The sequence below is a fragment of the Neopsephotus bourkii genome, unplaced genomic scaffold, assembly GCF_033783945.1.
Source record: "Neopsephotus bourkii isolate Nb327-2 ecotype Australia unplaced genomic scaffold, CSIRO-AGI_Nbou_v1 NB_234, whole genome shotgun sequence".
NCBI lineage: Eukaryota > Metazoa > Chordata > Aves > Psittaciformes > Psittacidae > Neopsephotus > Neopsephotus bourkii.
In genome coordinates, this window is record NW_026900744.1 from 5646759 (window position 1) to 5666869 (window position 20111).

At 52.6% G+C, this 20111-nt stretch overlaps 3 protein-coding genes across 3 annotated transcripts in view; 2 read left to right on the top strand and 1 right to left on the bottom strand.

Moving 5' to 3' along the window:
* The window catches only part of AKR1A1 (aldo-keto reductase family 1 member A1), a 455840-nt gene that overhangs the window by 312189 nt on the left and 123540 nt on the right, over positions 1-20111 (bottom strand). The window lies entirely within an intron of this gene.
* On the top strand, positions 4097-12435 carry LOC133207793 (E3 ubiquitin-protein ligase HECTD3-like). Its single transcript, XM_061344950.1, has 21 exons — positions 4097-4443; positions 4555-4715; positions 5194-5286; positions 5704-5839; positions 6145-6257; positions 6483-6596; positions 7424-7506; positions 7709-7874; positions 7994-8075; positions 8895-9077; positions 9172-9221; positions 9341-9405; positions 9649-9752; positions 9978-10097; positions 10212-10301; positions 10417-10623; positions 11038-11167; positions 11534-11608; positions 11867-11948; positions 12020-12091; positions 12262-12435. Exons 1-21 carry the CDS (start codon positions 4117-4119, stop codon positions 12341-12343), a joined length of 2535 nt encoding a protein of 844 aa, XP_061200934.1. The 5' UTR covers positions 4097-4116; the 3' UTR covers positions 12344-12435.
* Positions 13539-20111, top strand: part of EIF2B3 (eukaryotic translation initiation factor 2B subunit gamma) — a 100008-nt gene continuing 93435 nt past the window's right edge. Inside the window, exons 1-3 of the mRNA XM_061344951.1 lie at positions 13539-13683; positions 13874-14022; positions 16600-16739. Of these exons, the coding sequence (XP_061200935.1) occupies positions 13875-14022; positions 16600-16739 (288 nt within the window). The 5' untranslated portion in view covers positions 13539-13683; position 13874. The remainder of the gene's footprint in view (positions 13684-13873; positions 14023-16599; positions 16740-20111) is intronic.

The window sequence follows — 20111 nt, forward strand, 5'->3', positions numbered from 1 at the left end:
CTAGCAGCAGGCACGGCAGTGCTGTGCTCTGCTCTCCTCTGCCATGGAGAGGTAGCTGAAGGCCTCAGATGGACTGGGAAGGTCTTTGCCTCAGGGAAGCGCAGAGACTGTGGGTACCAAGGGTTGGAGCTCCTTGAGCAGATGGACACACACTGAGCGAGGAGTGGGCAATGAGAGCTTTACAGTTTCCAAGAGCATTAGAAATGTTCCTTGATCTTCCCAGCCCTGGGCAGGGCTAGTCATTGCCTAGCACTGTGAGCTACCAGATGTTGGTCCACTTTTATACACCCAGCTCCATCTTCAGCCTGGGTGGTCTGTTGGACCACCACTAGTAAAAGCCACTGAGTCACTGGGGCTTCACTGGGGTGCGGCTGATGCTGTGAGTTAAGATTTATCCTGTGTTAACGCCTCATGCCTTTTTCCTCCTCTGTTGAAGGAGTCTGTCATCCAGAAATTGCTTCCAGTTGCAAACTAAATCCTTCCCTTCACCAGTTTCCTTTTAAACTGTGGTATTCCCAGACCTGCTGAGGGGGTTTGTGCTAAAGGGATGTTAGCAGGAGAGAGCATATGCTACCATCTCCTATATCCTGGTGAGTAGAAGGAGCATAGGGTGAGTGGGGAGGCTGTCCCTGGCAATTGCCTGCAGCAGAGCCTTCCACGCTCAGCTGGGTGTATGTGAAGTCCCATCTGCTGGAGGAGGTGTTTTGTAAGTCCTAGAGTTACCTCAGAATTGAGCTTTGTGGCAGATTTCAGCAACTGGCATGAAGAGGAGCAGGGCTGGTGTGACACCTTGCCATGCTGGTGGGCTGAGTCACTTCCTAGGGTGTCTGTTTTAAATGGGCATGAGTGAGCTGGTAAAAGCTTGGTCTGCTGGCTTGACCTCACGCAGGAGTGTTGGTGATGGAGTCTGCAGCATTGAGCTGGGATTTGAAATGAGCCATCCTAGATCCTTTCTGGCCACTGACATTTGGGTAGAATCGAGCCTGCTTTTTCCAGCCTTGCCCACTTATCTCTAAAGGGAGATCAGCAGGAGGTCACGTTATTTACTGAGCAGAACTGGAAGTAGCAAGAAAAATTGACTCCTCTTTGGTGCTTTATTGTGCTGGGCAGGGGGTGGTCAGTTGATGAATGGCTCAGAGTGGGATGGATAAAATGGCCCTAGTCTGCAGTGGAGGGTGAGCTGATGTCACCTATGGGAATGGGCTTGCTAAGAGCCTGCTGGGGCTGCTTGGGGTGATCATCTGTAGTGGAACAGCACCTCTGACTGAGACATCTCCAGTAGGTGACCAGTGCTCCCCTGGCCTTGGTGGAGAGTGGAGTCTCCTACGTTGGAGGTATTCAAGGCCCACCTGAACAAGTTCCTGTGTGATGTACTCTAGGTTACCCTGCTCTTGCAGGGGGGTTGGACCAGATGATCTTTTGAGGTGCCTTCCAACCCTTGGGGTTCTGTGATTCTGTGAAAGAGCTGCAGCTGATAGAGGGCAACAGGTAATTATGGAGATACCCAGAGCAGCTTGGCTTGCGTGGACTGCTCTATTCCATCTTGCCCTCCATGTACACAGCTTCAGCCCACCATGACAAGGGAATTGCTGCTGTGTGGGGTGATGCTGAGAGCAGAGCCTGGCTGAAGCAGTAGGATCCTTCCATAGGATCACCGTGGCATCTCCAGCTTTGGAGATGCTCAAGACTTGTCTTACAGCCCTGGGCAATCTGGTCTAACCTTCAGTCTCACCCTGTGGCCTCAGGGCTAGGCCCTCCCTAACCTGAAGCACTTGATGACTGTGGAGTTACTTGCTCTAGCTTTTCCCACATGTCTCTACTCTTCCTCCTTTAAGGTCTTTTATCCCCTGACCTCTCACATCTTTGGGTTTATTTCTTGACACTGAGAAAAGGGTGCTGCCTAAGGCCTGGCTGGAGCTCTGGGGAAGTGATTTAGCTGCTGACAGGGATTTCTAGCTAAAAAATACTTGCAGTAACAGGACTCTGGCCCTAGCAGGAAGGTTGCAGTTAGGAGCTCATCCAGGATGCTCTGGGTGTAACCCCTACAAACATATCAAGAAAAACATTGGTTTACCAAAAATACCATTGTTTTACCATTTATTATGGGGATATATGTATGTGTTGGAGAATGACAGCAGCCATCAGGTGCATGGTCAAAGGGTCTGGACAAACGTGGCTGCTGAGCAAGGACACCAGGATAACAGAGAATTCAACAGATCATGCTGCTGAGTGTGTGGTGCGAAGGTGAGCTGGGAAGGGGGAGCTTGTGACCTTCCTGGATCTGCTCTGTGCATTCCTCTGTCTCACCTGGGGTGTTTTAAAGCAATCACAAACTGAATTTCTGCTGTGACACCCCAGGGATCTGTGGAAAAGGTCAGCCTGGCTCCGCTCTGGCCAGTGTCAGAGGCCCAAAGCAGGTGTTAGTTCAGTGCTAGGGCAAGTTCCTCCTCCTCTGATCTCTAGAGCTGTGGGTAGGAGCTGCCTCCTGCCGTGTTTGACAAGGCACAAGTCAAGTGCCCTGCCCAGCCTCCTGCTGCACGTGGGCTGGGGTGACAAAGTCCTCTTGGGCTCAAGGAAGCAGCAGCTCCATGTCCCCACCTTGTCACCCAGTCTTAAGTCATTCAAGTTCTATTTCCAAGGCAGTGCCATTGTAAAGACGCTGCTGGTGCCCCTATGCTGCTGAGGAGACATCTGTAGGGCCAGAGCTGCAGCTTTACACGGTGGGTAGGGACAAGCAGGGGCAGGGACTGATGTTGTGACTGCTCTGGGTATCCACTCGCTCTCTCCTGGCTTCAACTTATGGAATTGTCATAGAACAGCTGGAGGTGATTGATACCCCATGTGTAGTCTGGCTGCTCTTGTTATTCCACTCCTACCCTGGAGTATGATAAGGTATGAATAGGTTGACAGGATCCATCTGTCCCTACCTCATGTAGGATCTAAAATAAAGTGAACTAACTACTGTGGGTCTTCCTCATGATTTGTCTGGTCTTCTGTTGGTGGTTCTTCCTCTGTTGGGTTAAACAGCAGTGGAGACTGGAGTCAGGAGAAGAGACTGGAGGTGAAGGAGAAATTAGCCCTGTGGTACCCTTTGCATTCAAAGGTGTCAGGGAAGTGGCTCAGAGTATTGACAGTCTGAACCCTTTGGAGCAGCTCTGCAAGCTGGTTGATAGGGTAACATGGCCACAGTGAGGAACCAAGGCAGAAGTCTGCATTTCTCTCACGCTGTGGTTCAGGGCCTTGCCAGGAGCAAGAGGCAAGGCCCCAGAGATGACGCACAGTCATGCCAATCCAACAGATAGTGCTGTAGGGTGACAGATGTTGGGCCTCTCTTTGCACTGTGCCTTTGCGGGGATGGAGTTGGACTCTGACCTGCTGGGGAGCAGGGACCTTTGAGCTCTGCCAGCCTCCTTGCTTCCTGATCCCTAAGCGCAGCCCTTTGTGCCCAGCCTGGAGCGGTTCAGGTATCAGGGTGGAGCTGGGCTGTTCACTGCCACCACCTCACTGTGGTATGGGACAGGCAGACATGACGTGGGGTGACACACTGCCAACCTTGGGGGTGGCTGGGTGCTGCTGGGTGCCATATCCTTGTTCCTGCTGCCACAAACTAGTGCTGGCTTGGAGAAAGCAGCTCCTGGGCTGGGAAGCCCATCACCCTCCACAGTGGGTGCTTTCAAACAGGAATAAGTTCCCCCAGCCAGCCAGGAACAAGCTCTACCCATAGCAGGATGCCTGCTCCCCTCTTCCCTGTCCACACCGGGGATGTAGCCCTGTGCCCTGACCTCACTGGGACCCCCTTGTAGGGGGTCTGCTTGCAGGGATGTTGGAGGCTGGAGTGCAGCAGGATCCTAAGCCACAGTGCAAGGAGATGCAGGAGACACGGGTCAAGTCCTGCTGTGGACACAGGGACCACCGGGATGGGCGTAGAACACAAGGGGAACGATGACAGCGGCCCCGCCCCGGAGAGCGAAGGGGTGAAGAAAGGCTGGGCCGTGCCCGAGGCGGGACGGCCCCGGATGGAGGCGGGCGCGGCAGCACCGCCTGAGGCGAGCGGGCGCTGCCGGGAGGCAAAGCGCTGGTACGGCCCGGAGCGCGGAGCACGGAGCCCGGTGCGCGATGTGTGCGGGCGGGGAAGCGCCGCACCAGGTGCTGGGCCGGCTGCGGTTCCTGCTGCAGTGCAGCGAGTGCTTCCGCCGCGCCCGGGCGCTGCCCGCCGCGCTCTGCTACGTGCCGCGGGAGGTGCAGTACAAGATCTGCAAGGACCCCACCGCCACCGCCGCCGCCGCCGCCCGCAGCCTGCTCAGCGTCTGGGACAGCCCGGGGCCGGCGCGGGGCGGTCAGCGGGCGGCGCGGGCCACCATCGAGGTGCGGAAGGGCGGCTGCCTCCGCGCCACCGGCGAGGAGTACTGCAACAGCGCCGGGCTCTGGGTCAAGCTCAGCAAGGTAACGGAGGGGCTGGGGTGCGGGACGAGCCCTTCCCCCCCCCCCCCCCCCCCCTCCCCCGGGGCACACGTTGTGTCCCCGCGCTGGTCACAAGCCGGGCTGCGCTTTCAGGAGCAGCTGGAGGAGTACACGGGCAGGCATGACCTGGCGGAGGGCTGGGTCCTGGCGCAGAGGTCCGGGGAACGAGGATATAAGTTGGTCCCGGTTGACTCCGTGGAGAAGACCCAGTGGCAGAAGCAAACGTTCGGGAATGACTATAAACCCGTGGTGAGGTACGGCCCCGGGCTGTGGGTGCTGGAGGTGCGTGTGGCTGGTACCTCTGGAAGATGTGTGGCACATCCAGCACAGCCTCCTGTGCAGGTGGGATGCATCCCTGCCAACCCAAGGTGTCCTCCCATAGGCTAATCCTGTTTGCCTGTGGCAACACCTGCGCAGGGTAAAAGTGATGCTGGGGGATTCTGAGGCAATTGGGTTTGGGCTGAGCAGTGATGCAGCAGCAACACAGTGATGGGAAAGTTCATATTTCATTTTTGTGATGAAAGGCCATGTGCAGGGCTGGATTCCCCACTCTTCTCCATGATCTATGTGCTGGGACACTCTTCATTGCTCCCATAGCTGTTCCTGCAGCCCCCTGGCTGTCACCCCCACTCCCTCACTGCTGTTGCCTCCATGCCAGCTTAAAGCTTGGGTATGCTGAGCATTGACCCATCTTTCTTTCCCTTGTGTGACTCCTCACGGGTGCTGCTCCAGCTGGGAACAAGTGGTGGACCTGACGTACTCCGTATGCCTGGGAGAGAAGCCCAAATTCTTAGAGCAGGATGAGGCTGCAGTGCAGAAGTTTCGGTATGAGTGCATCTCCTAGAGCGGTTCTGATACCTGAGGGAAGTCTGTCTGGGGCTGGACATGCCTGTGGGGTCAGGACTGGCTTCAGGGTCATGAGTGGAAAAGATGGGTGCCTTGCAATGCCTTTTACATTGATATTGTTCAATGCTGCTCAAGCAAACATGGCCTTTGCTCCATGGAGCACTGGAGCAACTGCATGGTGCTATTCCCACTGGGCTGGGGTGGCCATAAACACCCAGTGTGGTGGTGGTGAGATACAGCCATGTTATCTGCCTGTGCTGGGCACAGCTGCCCAGCGCCATCCTGTTGTGATGACCATGAGATGCTGCTGCCAATATGAGCTGGGGCACCTGCTGGTGAGCAGGTTTGGTTTGCATCCTGCTCTTCCCGTGCCATTAACACAGAGCCTTCTTGCAGATCTGTGCCGTCGGGCTGGACCTATGAGCATGACATGGAGCTGGGGCGCTTCCTGTATGATCACAGTGAGAAGGAGCTGCAACGTGGGGACTGCATGACGGAGTACGTCAGCAACATCGAGGTCTCCTCACAGGTGGTGCGTAGTGAGGCTCCTCCATAGCCTGAAATCAGTGTGAGCATTGTCGCAGCTATGGGGAGGATCAGCCCTGAAAGGGGCAGGAAATGGTGATGGGCTCTAGTGAAGCTGATGGGAGTTGGACATCTGCAGCAAAACCCCATCGTATCTCTAGGGTCTGTGGCCATGCTCAGCTTGCTCTGAGCAGGAGTCACCGTCTACCCGCAGCCTAACAAACAGAGGAGCTGTCCCCTGACGCATCCAGGGGTGGCCATGGCGTGCCCAAGGATGCTCAGCTCTTTGCTGCGCTGACTGCACTCTTGCAGGAATGGGGAGCGTCCATCCTGATGAACAACTCGACACAGAGCTTCTGGGAGAGCAACGGGCCCCCGGGGCAGCACTGGGTGCGGCTCAGCATGAAGCCAAGCAGCATTGTCAAGTGAGCCCTTGGGGTGTCCCCTCCCTGCCAGCAGCTGTCCCAGGGAAGGGCAGGGTGCCAGGCAAAGCACCATCTTCCTCCTGAGTGCAGCTGCCCCCAGCCTCGGGGTTGAGCTGGAGGGAAGCTGCCGCCGGATGTACCCCAGGAGGATGCCCCCAGCCCCATCTCCAGGGGCATCTCTGTGTAGGGGAGACCAATGCTGACCCTTGCTCTTCCCATCCCCAGGAAGCTGTGGCTGGTGCTGGATGCTAGAGATAACTTGTATGTACCCAGGCGTGTGGCTGTGTATGGAGGGCCACCGAACAGGCTGAAGCACCTAAGAACTGTCCTAATTAATGAGTGAGTAAAGAGCAGCCTGGGTCCAGCTTAGGCCCAACTCCAGAGCTGTCTCTGCAGCAGATGCTAATGAAAGGGGCTGGTGCTGAGTGACCTGCTGATGATGGTGGCTCTTTGTGGCTTTGGGCTCCCTGAGTGCAAGGCTACATCTGTCCCCACAAGCATGGTGGCCCCTGCCTACATGTGCCAGCTTCATCTTGTTTCCTGGTCCTCATCCGTGCAACTGGGTTGCAGTGTGCTTCCTCCTCCCTGGTGACTTTAGGAATCTTTCTGCCTCCTCCTCCTTATCTCTGTGGACATGGGCTGCTGCCGTCACCTTTCTGAGCATCTCTGCTGTGTTGGGGTGTTTCAGCTCTTCCTCTTCACAGTGTTTTTCCCCACATGCCCCTAGGTCTTTGACAGGACCTTGCCAAAGGCTTTGGAAACACAAGCAAATCACTTAACAGATTGCTCATCTTCCCAAATACCTGCTTCCTTCAAAACGCATCACCCTTGTGTGACCAGCTCTGCCTGCAGGATGGTTGTGCCCTTGCAAGATGCGCCCAGGACTCCCTGGGAACAGTGATGCCCTCTCAGACATCTCACATTTCTGTTCTGCCTTGAATTTATGCTCTTCTCTGGCTCTTTGGGTGCTGCTTCCACTTTCTTCAGGATCTCTTTGCCTCTGACAGCCTCTTATCTCTGCTGCGTTCCCTTCTGCCACAGTAAGGTGAGGGGTCTTCTGCTCTGGGTAGCAGCGCATCCTTGGCTGGGGAGCTGGAGTGGCCCATGCCTTGCTGACCACCTCCTGTACACTGTGGCTCTGCCACCTCTCTTCATGCTGTGTGCAGGAGCAGCTTCCAGTCTGTCTGCATCCTCCGCGACATGAAGATCCACCTGCCGGTGCTGGAGATCCGCTTCCTGGAATGCCGGGGTGAGCCTGTGTTGCTGGATTGTGGCTGGCAGCCCAGCCTGGCCCTAAACCTGAAGCCGTCCCAGTACCTGCGGTTCTTCCTTCCACACTGGCTGCTTTTGGGGGTCCATTGGAGGAAAAGCTGGGGGATGAGCTTCATTTGGGATGCTGCAGGTGCTGGGGGCAAGGAGCATCTCCACCATGCACTGTCCCTTCTTGGCAGACCAAGGGTACAATGTCCGCCTGCGAGGGATTAAGATGAAGTCCTTCTGGGAGTGGGACCTGATTCTGAGCTCTAACACGTTCCAGCCAGCCCGGCTGGTGCGTTACCCTCTCCTGGAAGGGGTGGACATCAGTGTGCTGTACCGGCGGGCAGTGCTCATTCAGAGGTACCATCCCCAGGAGAGTGAGCCTGTGCCCTGAGATGAGCTGTGCCCTGGCCTCTAGCAGGGCTCCACACATGTGCCAAGCCCTTCACATCCTCACACGGCTCCTCTCTGGTCTCCAGGTTTGTCCAGATCCTGGACAGTGTCCTGTGTTACCTGATCCCCCTCTCCGAGGACAGCAGTGGCACCTTCAATGCACTCAGGGTGAGTGTTTGCTGGGCTCCCCTGGGATGGGACCAGTAGGAGCATCTTGTCATGGATTTTGCTGGAGGCTGTGGCGTATCCCTGTTGATCTGATGGGGACAGACCTGCCCAGGGCTCATGCTGAGAGCTGCCACGTTGGGCATTGCCAGTGAGATGGAGAAGCTGAGCGTTCCCTGTTATACCAGAAACTGTGCTTGTGGAGAGGGAAAGCGGGCACACCATGGCAGCATCAGGCTTCTAACTGTCCTGGGTTCAGCTGTAGCAGTCATTTGTCTCCTTGTTAGTCGCTGGTGCAGTGCTGTGGTTTTGACTTCCAGCCTGGGAACAGTGCTGATAACACTGATGGTTTTAGTTGCTGCTCAGTAATGTTTACTCTGACCAAGGACTTTTCAGTCTCATGCTCTGCCAGGGAGGAAGGGCTTGGGAAGAAGGCAGGAAGCAGAGACAGGACACCTGACCCAAACTAACCAAAGGGGTATTCCATACCACAGCATGTCATGCCCAGTATAGAAACTGGGTATCAGTTGGCAGGTGGTGAGCAATTGTATTGTGCATCGCTTGTGTTTTCCTTTGCCCCTTTTAGTTTTATGTTCTCTCCCCTTGTTATTCCCCTTATCATCATTATTATTGGGGTTTGTGTCATACCTTAGTTACTGGGCTGTTCTCAACCCGTGGGAGTTACAATCTTTTGATTCTCCCCCCCCATCCCTCTGGGAGCAGGGGGAGGAAGCGAGGGGAGCGAGCAAGCGGCTGCCTGGTTCTGAGTTACCCCCTGGGCTTAAACCACAACAGTAACCATCTCAGCTTGTCCCTTGCTAGGACATGAAGCCGTTCCTGCTGCTGTCCAAGCACAGCACAGCCCTCATTGCCCAGTGCCTGCAGTCCTCGGAGAGCAACCCCCCTGCCACCCTGCCAAAGGTGCGCATCAACAGGGTGCTGGCCCGGGAGCACTGCGCCAACCCCGCACTTGACCCCAGCTACAGGAACACCGTGTTCACCCAGGTATGGCAACACCATGCCCTGTGTGGGTACCTACCAGCTCAGCATCACTTGTCCCCGCTGCATCTCATCCCTTTTCCTCTCGGCTCCTCTCCAGCTGTACGAAGGCCTCAGATCTTCCCAGGACCATCAGCCCCTGGACTACAGGTCGGTCTTCAGCATCACAGTTTTGGGGTGTCACCTCCCCAGAGCGAGGTGCAGGGAATGCCATGTGCGTCTTGCTTTCTCGGAGGAGGGATGTGCATGAGGCTGTTGCTTCCCCACAGATGGCCCAGAAGCCACACCCAGTGGTGGGAGTGCGATTTCGTCACTGAAGGCATCCTCGACAATGGTGAGAGCTCTCCCCTGCTGCTTCATAGCTCTCCCCAGGGCTTTCTCATCTTGGGGTGCAGCCCAGTGGGTTACCCGCTCACGTGGGGTGTCCCCACTGTCCCGGCTTCTCTATGGGAGGCAGCCATGCTCTGGACACATGTGGTGGTCCCTGCATCTCTTGCACCCAACCAGTATTGCATCCTTGGGCCCAGCATCTGTCTGTGCCGTGACAGGCACTAACCAGCCTCTGCCCCCACTGCAGGTGGCGGTTTTCGGGACACCCTGTCAGACATATCAGAAGAGCTGTGCCCCAGCTTGGACAATGTCCCCGTGCCCCTGCCCTTCTTTGTCCGCACCTCCAACCAGGTTTGGTACCTCATTGTCCGCCTCTTCCAGCCCTGGGTGTACAGACAGCAGAGCCTGGGGGCTTTTGGATGTTAGCTCTATCTTAATGCTTACAGGGCTATTGGCTTGGGGAGCTTTGCTTGTACCTCTGTGGTGGACAGGAGAGGCAGGCAGAGGGGTGATGGAGAGGGACCATGCTGGGCTGGTTACATCTGTGTCCACAGGTCCTATGCTTCTCTCCTGCAGGGTAACAGCAGCAGTGACACCAGGGACATGTATGTCCCCAACCCCTCCTGCAAGGACTTTCCCAAGTATGTGTGGATCGGGCAGTTGATAGGAGCAGCCCTGAGGAGCGGGGAGTTCCTGGTGAGCACATCAGGTTCCTCCTGGCCAGCAAGGGGCCTTGGTGGGTGCTGCAGTGTCACCCCTCAGGTGATGGAGAGGCACATGGAGGATGCATGTCTTTGCTTCCTCTGGCAGATGCTGGCTCTGCCAGCGCTCGTGTGGAAGCAGTTGGCAGGGGAAGAGGTTGTCTGGAGCAAAGACTTTGCTGCTGTGGATGCGGAGCTGGTGAGCAGGGCTGGGATCCAGCAGGGCAGTGCTGTGCGCTCCTGTGGCTGCTCCGGCTCCATCGTGATGGCTGCTTCGGCTCCATCGTGATAGCTTTCACCCTTTGGGGTTGCAGGTGAGGCTGCTGGAGATGATGGAGGGGATGGACAGGGAAGCCTTCGAGTTCATGTTTGGCAAAGAGCTGACCTACACGGTTGTGCGGAGTGACCAGCATGTGATGGAGCTGATCCCCAATGGCAGCAACACCGTGGTGCGCTACGAGGACCGCAAGGAGTTCATCCGCCTGGTGCAGAAGGCTCGACTGGAGGAGAGCAAGGAGCAGGTAATGCTGTGCCCCAGGGCCAGCGTGGCTCCAAGGGGACCCTGCTTCTGGTACCTGTGGGGTTGGTGGCTGTGAAAACATGTCTCCAAAACCAGCTCCAGCTGGGCGGTTCCTCCATGCATCCCATGCTCAGGATGCCCTGGGTATCCCCTCTGGGGTCCTGCAGTCACAGTATCACAGTATCACAGTATGTTAGAGATTGGAAGGGACCTCAAAAGATCATCTAGTCCAATCCCCCCTGCCGGAGCAGGAACACCTAGATAAGGTTACACAGGAACGTGTCCAGGCGGGTTTTGAATGTCTCCAGAAAAGGAGATTCCACAACCTCCCTGGGCAGCCTGTCCCTGATGTTGGTGGCTGCCCTGGGCTCAGACTCATTGCAGTAACATGGGGCTCTTCCTGTGTCCCCCCAAGATCGCAGCCATGCGTGCCGGGCTGCTCTGTGTGGTGCCACAGCCTGTGCTGGACCTGCTCACCTGGCAGGTGATAGAGAAGAAGGTCTGCGGGGACCCCAAGATCACTGTGTCTGACCTGCGGAGGTTCAGTAAGTGCTTGTCCTGCGCACTCATCCTGCCCCATGCTGAGACCCTAGCCGGGGACAACCTGGGGGAGGATGAGCCAGAGGGACCCTGGGTAGGGATGCAAATCCCACTGGTCCACACTCTGGTCCATCTGGTCCTCAGCTGCTATGGGCAGAGGCAAGTAGTCACCCTGCAAACCGGGACCCCTGTTTCTCCACCCTTCCTTACACAGGGTGCCAGCCCTGCTCAGGGGTGCTGACTGCTCACCAAGAGGGTCTCTTCCTCTCCTGCCTCTGCTCTGGGTTCTCACAGGAGGGCAGATGGACATGTCCCATTCATCTGCTTTGCTGGCAGTGTCTAATGGAGCTGTTGCACATTCTTTGTTGCAGTCACATTTGAGGGCATTGAGCCCAATGACACCCATATGCAGAACTTCTGGGAGGCACTCAGCAACTTCACCAGCGGTGAGCAGCCCCAGTTCTTTCCTCACTCTTCCAGTGCAGCAGGGTGGGCATGGGGACGGGGTAGCCGGTGCCCTGCACCGAGGGGATGCTCAGCAGGTACTTCCCTGGGACTCAGCTGGGGTCATTCCGCCTGGCCCCTCCTGGGGTGCTGAGAGCATCCCTTGGCTTTGCCCCATGCTCCCGGGATGACTGTGCAATGGCAATGACTGGGACACTCCTGCCCCTGTCCCTGTCCCTGAAGCCTGTCCTTCCCCCTAGAGGATCTCAGCCACTTCCTCAAGTTCGTCAGTGGCCGGAGCCGCCTCCCAGTTCAGATCGGTGTCTACCTGGATAGGGGAAAGTGAGTCCATCCTGCCCGGGCTGGGGTCCCTGTGTCATGCTGGGGTCTGACCCTCTCTCCTTTCTCCCAAGCTTGGACACAGTGGATGTGATGCCACGTGCCTCCACGTGCTCCTGCACCTTCTTCTTGCCCATCTATTCCTCGTGAGTCTTGCTGGGGACAGGGATGCTCCCCCTTCCCTGGGGCTCACACTGGGGTCCCATTCCAGGGCTCTCCATGTCGTGTCGTGGGGGATGTCTGGGTAACATGGGGAGAGAAGCATGAGGGTCCTGGTGCCTTGCCACGGCCATGACCCCATGTCCCACCCCACCAGGGCCAAGACCTGTGAGGAGATGCTGCGGTATGCCGTGTACAACTGTCCGTCCATCGACACCGACAGGAACTGGGATGAATGAAGCCCCCCGGACATCCCATGCCATGGGACCCACATGCTCCAGGACACTGGCATCAATAAAGCTGCAGGACCGGATCCTGCTGTCCTGCCCCAGGACGTGTTTGTGTCTGTGCCTCTCGAGGGCTGGGACTGGAGTGCACATGGCCAGTGCTGCAACTGGGGGTCCAGCACAGCACTGTCTGCTGGGTGCTGAGCTAGCATGAGGTGAAGGCGGGGACTATGGAGAGAGCCATCCCCTCCCCAGACATGGTGTGTGTAGGGTGTGTGGCTGCAAGCTGCCCCCCCAGTGCACCCTGCAAACTGCCGCCCATGAACCCTGCAAACTGCTCCCCCGTGAACCCTGCAAACTGCCCCCCATGAACCCTGCAAACTGCCCCCTCATGAACCCTACAAACTGCTCCCCCGTGAACCCTGCAAACTGCCCCCTGTGAACCCTGCAAACTGCCCATGAACCCTGCAAACTGCCCCCCCATGAACCCTGCAAACTGCCCCCTCATGAACCCTGCAAACTGCCCCCCCGTGAACCCTGCAAACTGCCCCCCATGCACCTGCAAACTGCCCCCCATGAACCCTGCAAACTGCTCCCCCATGAACCCTGCAAACTGCCCCCCCATGAACCCTGCAAACTGCCCCCCCATGAACCCTGCAAACTGCCCCCCATGAACCCTGCAAACTGCCCCCCCATGAACCCTGCAAACTGCCCCCCCATGAACCCTGCAAACTGCCCCCTGATGAACCCTGCAAACTGCCCCCCATGAACCCTGCAAACTGCCCCCCCATGAACCCTGCAAACTGCCCCCCAATGCACCCTGCAAACTGCCCCCCCATGAACCCTGCAAACTGCCCCCCAATGCACCCTGCAAACTGCTCCCCCATGAACACTGCAAACTGCCCCCCCATGAACCCTGCAAACTGCCCCCCCAATGAACCCTGCAAACTGCCCCCCCATGAACCCTGCAAACTGCCCCCCCCCATGAATGCAAACTGCCCCCCCCAATGCACCCTGCAGACTGCCCCCCAATGCACCCTGCAAACTGCTCTCCCCTCTCCCTGCCTGCAGGCTTACCCCGGGCCGCCTGGCGGCGCTGTGTCGCCGAGCCCCTCCCGCGGCCGGGCAGTGATCCATGACTCGGCGCTCCGCAGCCCAGGATCCGTCCCTCGGTGCCCCTCTCCCTGCCCTGGCCGGGAGGAGCCGATCGCGGCTGAGCCGAGGAGGCTGATCGAGCCTATCGGCTCTCTATCGACGCACTCTGCTCTCCGCGCGCATGTGCACTGTGCGCCGGCTCCGCCATTGCTGTGCTGTCAGTGAGGCGCTGTGAGCCGGAGGCCGCCCGAGCTGAGGTAACGGCGGGGCTGGGGGTCCCGGTGCCTCCATACGGGCTTCGGGGGGCGCGGGGACCCGGAAGCCGGCGCACGGCTCCGGGGAGTGCTGCCGGGTAGAGCTGGGCCGGGTCGAACCGAGCAGGTCGACCCTGTCCTGGCCCGGTTCTGCCAAGTTAAGCGGGGCCCTGCCCCTGTGCTCCCTCCGCAGCATGGAGTTCCAGGCCGTGGTGATGGCGGCGGGAGGCGGTTCCCGTATGACGGACCTGACCTCCAGCATCCCCAAGCCGCTGCTCCCCGTGGGCAACCGCCCCCTGCTCTGGTACCCTCTGAACCTCCTGGAGCGGGCTGGCTTCGAAGGTGAGGCGCGTCTTGGTGTGGGAGTGGAGGGTATATTGCTTACCTTGCTCTCCTCAGGCTGCCCGTCGTCGTCTGTGTCGCTTCCCCGCTTTCCCATGTGTTGTCGCAGGTGTCATGTTGATGGCGGCAGGTGCTGTATAGCAGGTCTCTGCGCTGGGACTGTGCTGTTGGCCCATGTCACATCCCTTCCTTCACGCTAGGTTGTATGTGCCAGCGCCCCCTCCCCTCACCAAGGCTGTTGTTAACCGGGAGTCTCTCACTTGTTTCTTTCTCTGAATCCTCAATAGAAGTAGTGTGAGAAGTGTGTCAGCTCTCCTGGGATGTCTCTTGGTTTGTTGTTTCAGTCTGGCCTGAAGTTCAGGGTTACTTGCTCTGTCTGAGGCATTTAGTCCATGTTGCAGTGTGGAGCCGGGAGCTGGGTTCAGAACAGAACAGGACAGTGGAAGTGGCAGAGTTGTAATGTACACCTGTGGGTCTTGTTTTACAGGAGGCCTGAAATGGTATTTAATACATTCTGAAGTTCTTTACTGTTTTCTGTGGTTAGGTTTTGTTTACCTTTTGAGTAGTGATCCTCTGTTTCTTATAAAACTTTTTCCTAACACCTTCCATGTTTCTGTGTTTTCACATTTATATTTGTCTTTTGCCTTTCTGCTTCTCTGGATTTGCTTCTCCTGAGCAATTATTCCGTGCTCCACACTGAGACTGTGGCTTTCTTCATGACTGCTTCTTTTTTAATGTGAACATGTAAAGATCAGCTCATGATTATCCTTGTTAGCCTCTTACTATTTCAGTGTGCAGAACAGAAGAGCGAGCAAACTTAAGACTGTCTTTATTTTGTTTCATTAAGAAATCCTTAATGAAACAAAATCCTTTTACTAAGAAATTCATTAAGAATTATTTTTCACCTGTTTTTTGAAATCTGCCTTTTGAATGTCCCCTTTCTTTGACTGTTCTTTTTTTTTTTTTTTTTGCTAGGATCATACTTTCATGCAGTGATATGAATATATGGGTAGATAAAAGCTTCTCTGTAACCAGTATTGTGCTTTGTGTGGCTCTTTATCAGAAATAACTGTTTCCACTTGATGCTCTTGACCACTAGTAGGTGGTGTTACAGTCATTTCTCACACATGGCTTTTCAGCTTATCTATCACCTATGAACATCTGGGGATTTATACATGAATATATGAATACATATGAATATATGGAGCTTCAGTAAGCAAGTTGCCACCTTCCTGTTCCTCTCCTGCCTCTGCCCCCTGACTAAGCTGTGTGTTTCTGTGTTAATAATCCACTGGCAAGAATTATCTCCCTGGATCATGACTTTCATTAAGTATGACACGGGGCTTTAGTTCCTCATATTTGCTTATGTTAGTAAGTAGGTGTTCCAGAGGCTGATTCACTGCGTCCCTTTTGTCTTAATTGCAAGTGCTGCGTCTCTCCTAATATTTAGGAGACCTTTGTCCAGCTCACTGGATTTATGCTGAACTGTGGGGACTTACAACTTCCACCTGAGACCAGTTCTTTCTCCATCAACTACTACTTTTCATAATTCAAGGTGTGCTTTCAATCCCTTTCTCTAGGTTCTTCAGCCCTGTTTTGAATCTAAGTTGGTATCCAGTATGAGTGGGAGAGCAACCCTCCCGTATCTCTGGTACCAACCAACCACACAATTCCTGATGTTTACAGTTCCATCCTCTTTTCTATTAACAGATTCAGGACGAGTTCAGAATAAATTGGTACAGATTTATTCTTAGTGTGTTTTTTGTCTCGCCACAGGAGCTTCTTAGGCTGAGGGCTGGATTGTTTCCCCCAGTTCTCTGTTAAAATTCTATGTGAAATACTATGTTACAGCATGGATTTGTTTTGGGGGTGTGGGATATGTTAATTTGAGGATTTGATTGTTGCTTTTCCCTGCAGTCCTTGAGGCCAGGGAAAGAGGTTTTTTGCTGTTTTGTTTTCTGTCTTTTCTTTGCAAAGCTTCTGTTCTCACATCCTTTGCGTTGGAAGATACACTTTCATGCCACTGTTGGCATCATTGAAATATGCATTCACCTTTTTTCTTTTGTAGACGGAATGAGTTGCTCACATATTACTCTACTTCTTGCCAAGATGGTGCAAAGAAATAGTTTAACCATTGTATTGCATTACTGTGGTTGGTGGTGGGGTCTGCAGAGGATTATACAGGATCAGGGTGGGCAAAAGACAAAGCTCTAAATCATTGGAGACATTAATGCAAGGTCTCCTTGGAGTGTTTGAGGACATATGGTTTGAAGCTGCTCATTAATGACAGAAGATGTTTTTATTCTGTCTTGCTCACTCATGCCACTCACATGCATGTGTCCTTTTCAATAACAGGCTCCACCCCCACAAAGCAGGAGGGATTGTTTTCATATGCATTAGGACTTTTAATTCTTTTCTTTAAAAGTTACTATTGCCAAGAGCTTGGTTCATTTAGAACCCCATTATGCTACTCAAGCCTTCTGACAGTCCATCAGCCTTTGTGAATAAAAAGTGTATTTTATTTGTGATCAATACTTTTTTTTATGCTTGATCTCATTCCACTTTCCTCTATCCTAGAGGTTATTGTGATTACGAGGAAGGAAATCCAAAAGATGCTAAACTTGGACACAAAAATGAAGCTGGATTTCGTGTGCATCAGTGACAACATGGACATGGGTACAGCAGATTCACTTAGACATATTCACCAGAAAATTAAGGTATTACTGGAAGACATTTGTGTCTAATTTCATTTAATTTTTTTTTCATTGTGCTTTAGCTGTCCCATGGAATAATATTGATGGTAACTGAATTTCCTGGTCTTCAGAAGAGCTGAATTTTGTAAAGGTCACTTCATGGGGGAATTCAAACAGACTCTGACTAGAACTGGCTGGAGCAGATTCAGGCTGGGCACTGGCTGCTGCTTAGTGTTAGCTTTCTGGCAGGTTAGTTAAAAAGTTGTATTTGTTTGTATGTTTGATAGCTGTTGTCCACAGAGTGCTTGGGGAAGTAGTTCTCCACAGATGTTCATTGTCAGCTTAGCTTAAGCAAGACCTTCACATGTAAGGAAGTTTGTTCGGTTCTCAGTCCTGCCACAGGGTTGCCTGTGCTGCTAGCAAGTGACTTGCTCTGTGCTTCAGTTTCCTGCTTTTCTTATATGGCTTGTCCATAAGCTCTTTGGTAAACATTGCACAAATGTGATAAAGGGCTGCTGTTCTAATAAAAATGCCACTTCACAGAATTCAGGTTTCTGGCTGCACAATCAGAACATTCCCATGTAAGGCAGACATGCTGCTCCAAGCTCTTGCCACGATCTGGGATGGAATTTTGGTTTTGTCCTTGTCATACACTTAATCTTTCTGACTTGTTCCCTCTCTGTTCAGGCCATCTCAGCCAAATTTGCCATGTATATAAAGGTTAAAACATAACATCAGTGAACTGTGCCTTTTTGTCTTCAGGCTCTTTTTGAAGGTAATATGCAGTTTAACAGGCTGTGTACTCCCAGGAGAAAGACTCCAGTTTAGGCAAGATGAAATTTTACAGGCAAATATACATGTCTGGGTGAAACAACGAGAAAGATTCTGCAAAGGATTAATGCACAGACTAGAATAATTTAGAGGGTGAAGAGGAGACGTGAAAAGCAAAATCAACAGAATTAGTTTAACTTTTAGGATATTTCTATTGTGGAGAATCGTGCTCTGTCGTCAGTCAGTCTGGCAGTAATTACTTTTATGCATTAAGGAAATATCTGTGTGCTGCAGATCGTGACCCCGACCTTACACTTGTATTGACTGATCAGAGCAAGCAGTCCTGCTGTCTGGGTATCCCTCTTTTTGTTAATCCAGGCAAATTAGCTTAAGGGGGAGGCCTGGGAGACAACAATAAAGTGTGTGGGGTAAGAAAATAGACTGTGTCTTCAGAGGCAGCAGTGTTGGGTATTCTGTTTATTTTCCAGCAAAAAGGCTTAGGAAAGATGTGAGGTAGTCCTGAAACCCACACAGCTTCTTCAGTGAACTGCTGTGTATGAATGGCAGCAACTGCTTCTGCCCTTTTTATTCCATGTCTTGCTTGTTTGGCTGGGGGGAACAAAGTGCTCTCTTATTTGAAAGAAGCCTGTGCTGAGTTCTTGAGCAGATTGCTGCACTGTGTATTTTGGAGTCATTCCTCTAGTAAATGCATACCACTGGTACACCTCTCACAGGGTATACCCTCTCCTGTGTGAGGTAAGTGAGAGCTACACAGTAAAGGTAGCTGAAAAGCTGCTGTTTGTTGGCTCTGCCTGCGGTGGAGCGGGAGAGGGATGTTGCTGAAGGATGAGTTTCCCTGGTGAAAACAACTGCTGCTTGTGGCCATAGTTTGCTGGCAGGCTTTTTGCAGCCCATGCCAGAAGTCTGATGAGAAGTTTAAACTGGTTGTTGAAATTTAGTTGTCGCAAATTGAGTTAATTGCCCACAAACAGAAGAGCAAGTATGCTCAATAAAAATGAGGTAACGTGGCACAGTATAGACAACTTGCCTGTGTGCAATGCAAGTGACAGGGAGCAAAGCCAAGATTATAAATGCACAGTAAGAAATACATCTCAGGGTAGCTGAATTGCTGATCACAGATTGAGATGTGCATAAATGTTGGACCACTCTAGAGAAAACGTAAAATCTCATGACTTGCTGCCTTGTCTAGCACTAAACTGAGAGAGTTCCCCCGGTGCAGCATTGCTGTATGCTGTCTCTGCAGTTGCAGGCCTTTGTGTTGCAACTTGGCTAATGAAGCTCAATACTTTAAAAATTAGATCATGAGATTAGATTTACAAAATGGTATTCAGCAGTAGCAGGAAAGTACATATGTGCAAAGACTGTAAGGGCCAAGGGAAGATAGTTTGAAGATAGCTCGCACTGCTGTTTTTCCACTTTCTGGTGCTAGCATTTTTGGGGGCAGGTAAGAGTGACTATTCTGGTTCACAGCAACAACCAGCTGACTACCAGTCTTACTCTTTCCTCATGAGAGCAAAGGAAGCCTGTTCAGGTTTGTTTGCTGTTCACCCACTCTACACACAGGACTTTTTTGACACCTTTACTCCAAGAGTTGTTATAGTAGATGTGTGCTCTTTGCTGTTCTGGAACTCTTCCTGTTATTTTTGGCTGTCTCAGCCTACACTTGACTGACAAGGTAGCAGCTTCATTAGGGTTTTTATGTTCATTACAAGTCTGAATGTATCTTTTTCTTGGATCCTTCACAAAAAAAGATATTATTCTATACTTGTTTCCAAAAGGCACCTGCTTGAGAAGTAATAAACAACAGTGAACTTGATCCTGTGAGTTCTGCTTTCTGGATTCCTAGGCCTGGGTGTCAGATTGGCCTGTTTATTACCAGTAGTTCTTTATTGAACTACTGGATTGAATTGCCTTGTGTAGCAGTTGTTTCATTTGTTTGTATTTAAACATTCAGTGCTGGGGTCTGAGTAGCTAACACCATTGACCAGTATTCACAACTCTGCAACTGAGGACTGAGACATATCGAGGTGCAGTAATTTACCTTGGATCATTAGAGATTTGTAACTACTAGAAACTGGACATCTGTCTCTCATCTCTCTTGGTTTTGTTTGTGAGGTCATAGTTCTATACTGTGTTGTGTGCATGTTGCATACTCTGTTTCACCACCTTGAAAAAGCCAGCAGGACAAGAAATTACACACAAGTTGAAGATCTTTTAAATGGAAACTGATGAAATAGAAACTTCAGTAGAGTTGCAGTCCAGTTTCTGAATTGTGAGTGTTTTTCAGTGGTTATGACTTTATTTTTCAGTGGGTTTTTCAGTTATTATGACTTTAATAAGGTCTTAAATATGGGAATGCATGGGTCTAAATGTAAGTAAGTGAAAAATCATTTTGCAGCATACAAAATAGAAACCAGTAGAGATTTGTTTTGCCTGTCTTTTTTTTTTTTTTTCTCTATTGGGTAATGTAACAGTTATCAGTGTTTTGCACTAAGTCCAGCTCTTAAAATAATGTCAAAAAGCAAGTATAGGAGTTACTAATATGTTTTTAAATGATTTGTTTTACAGAAGGGTATGAAAACAATACAAGGATTTTGTGACAAC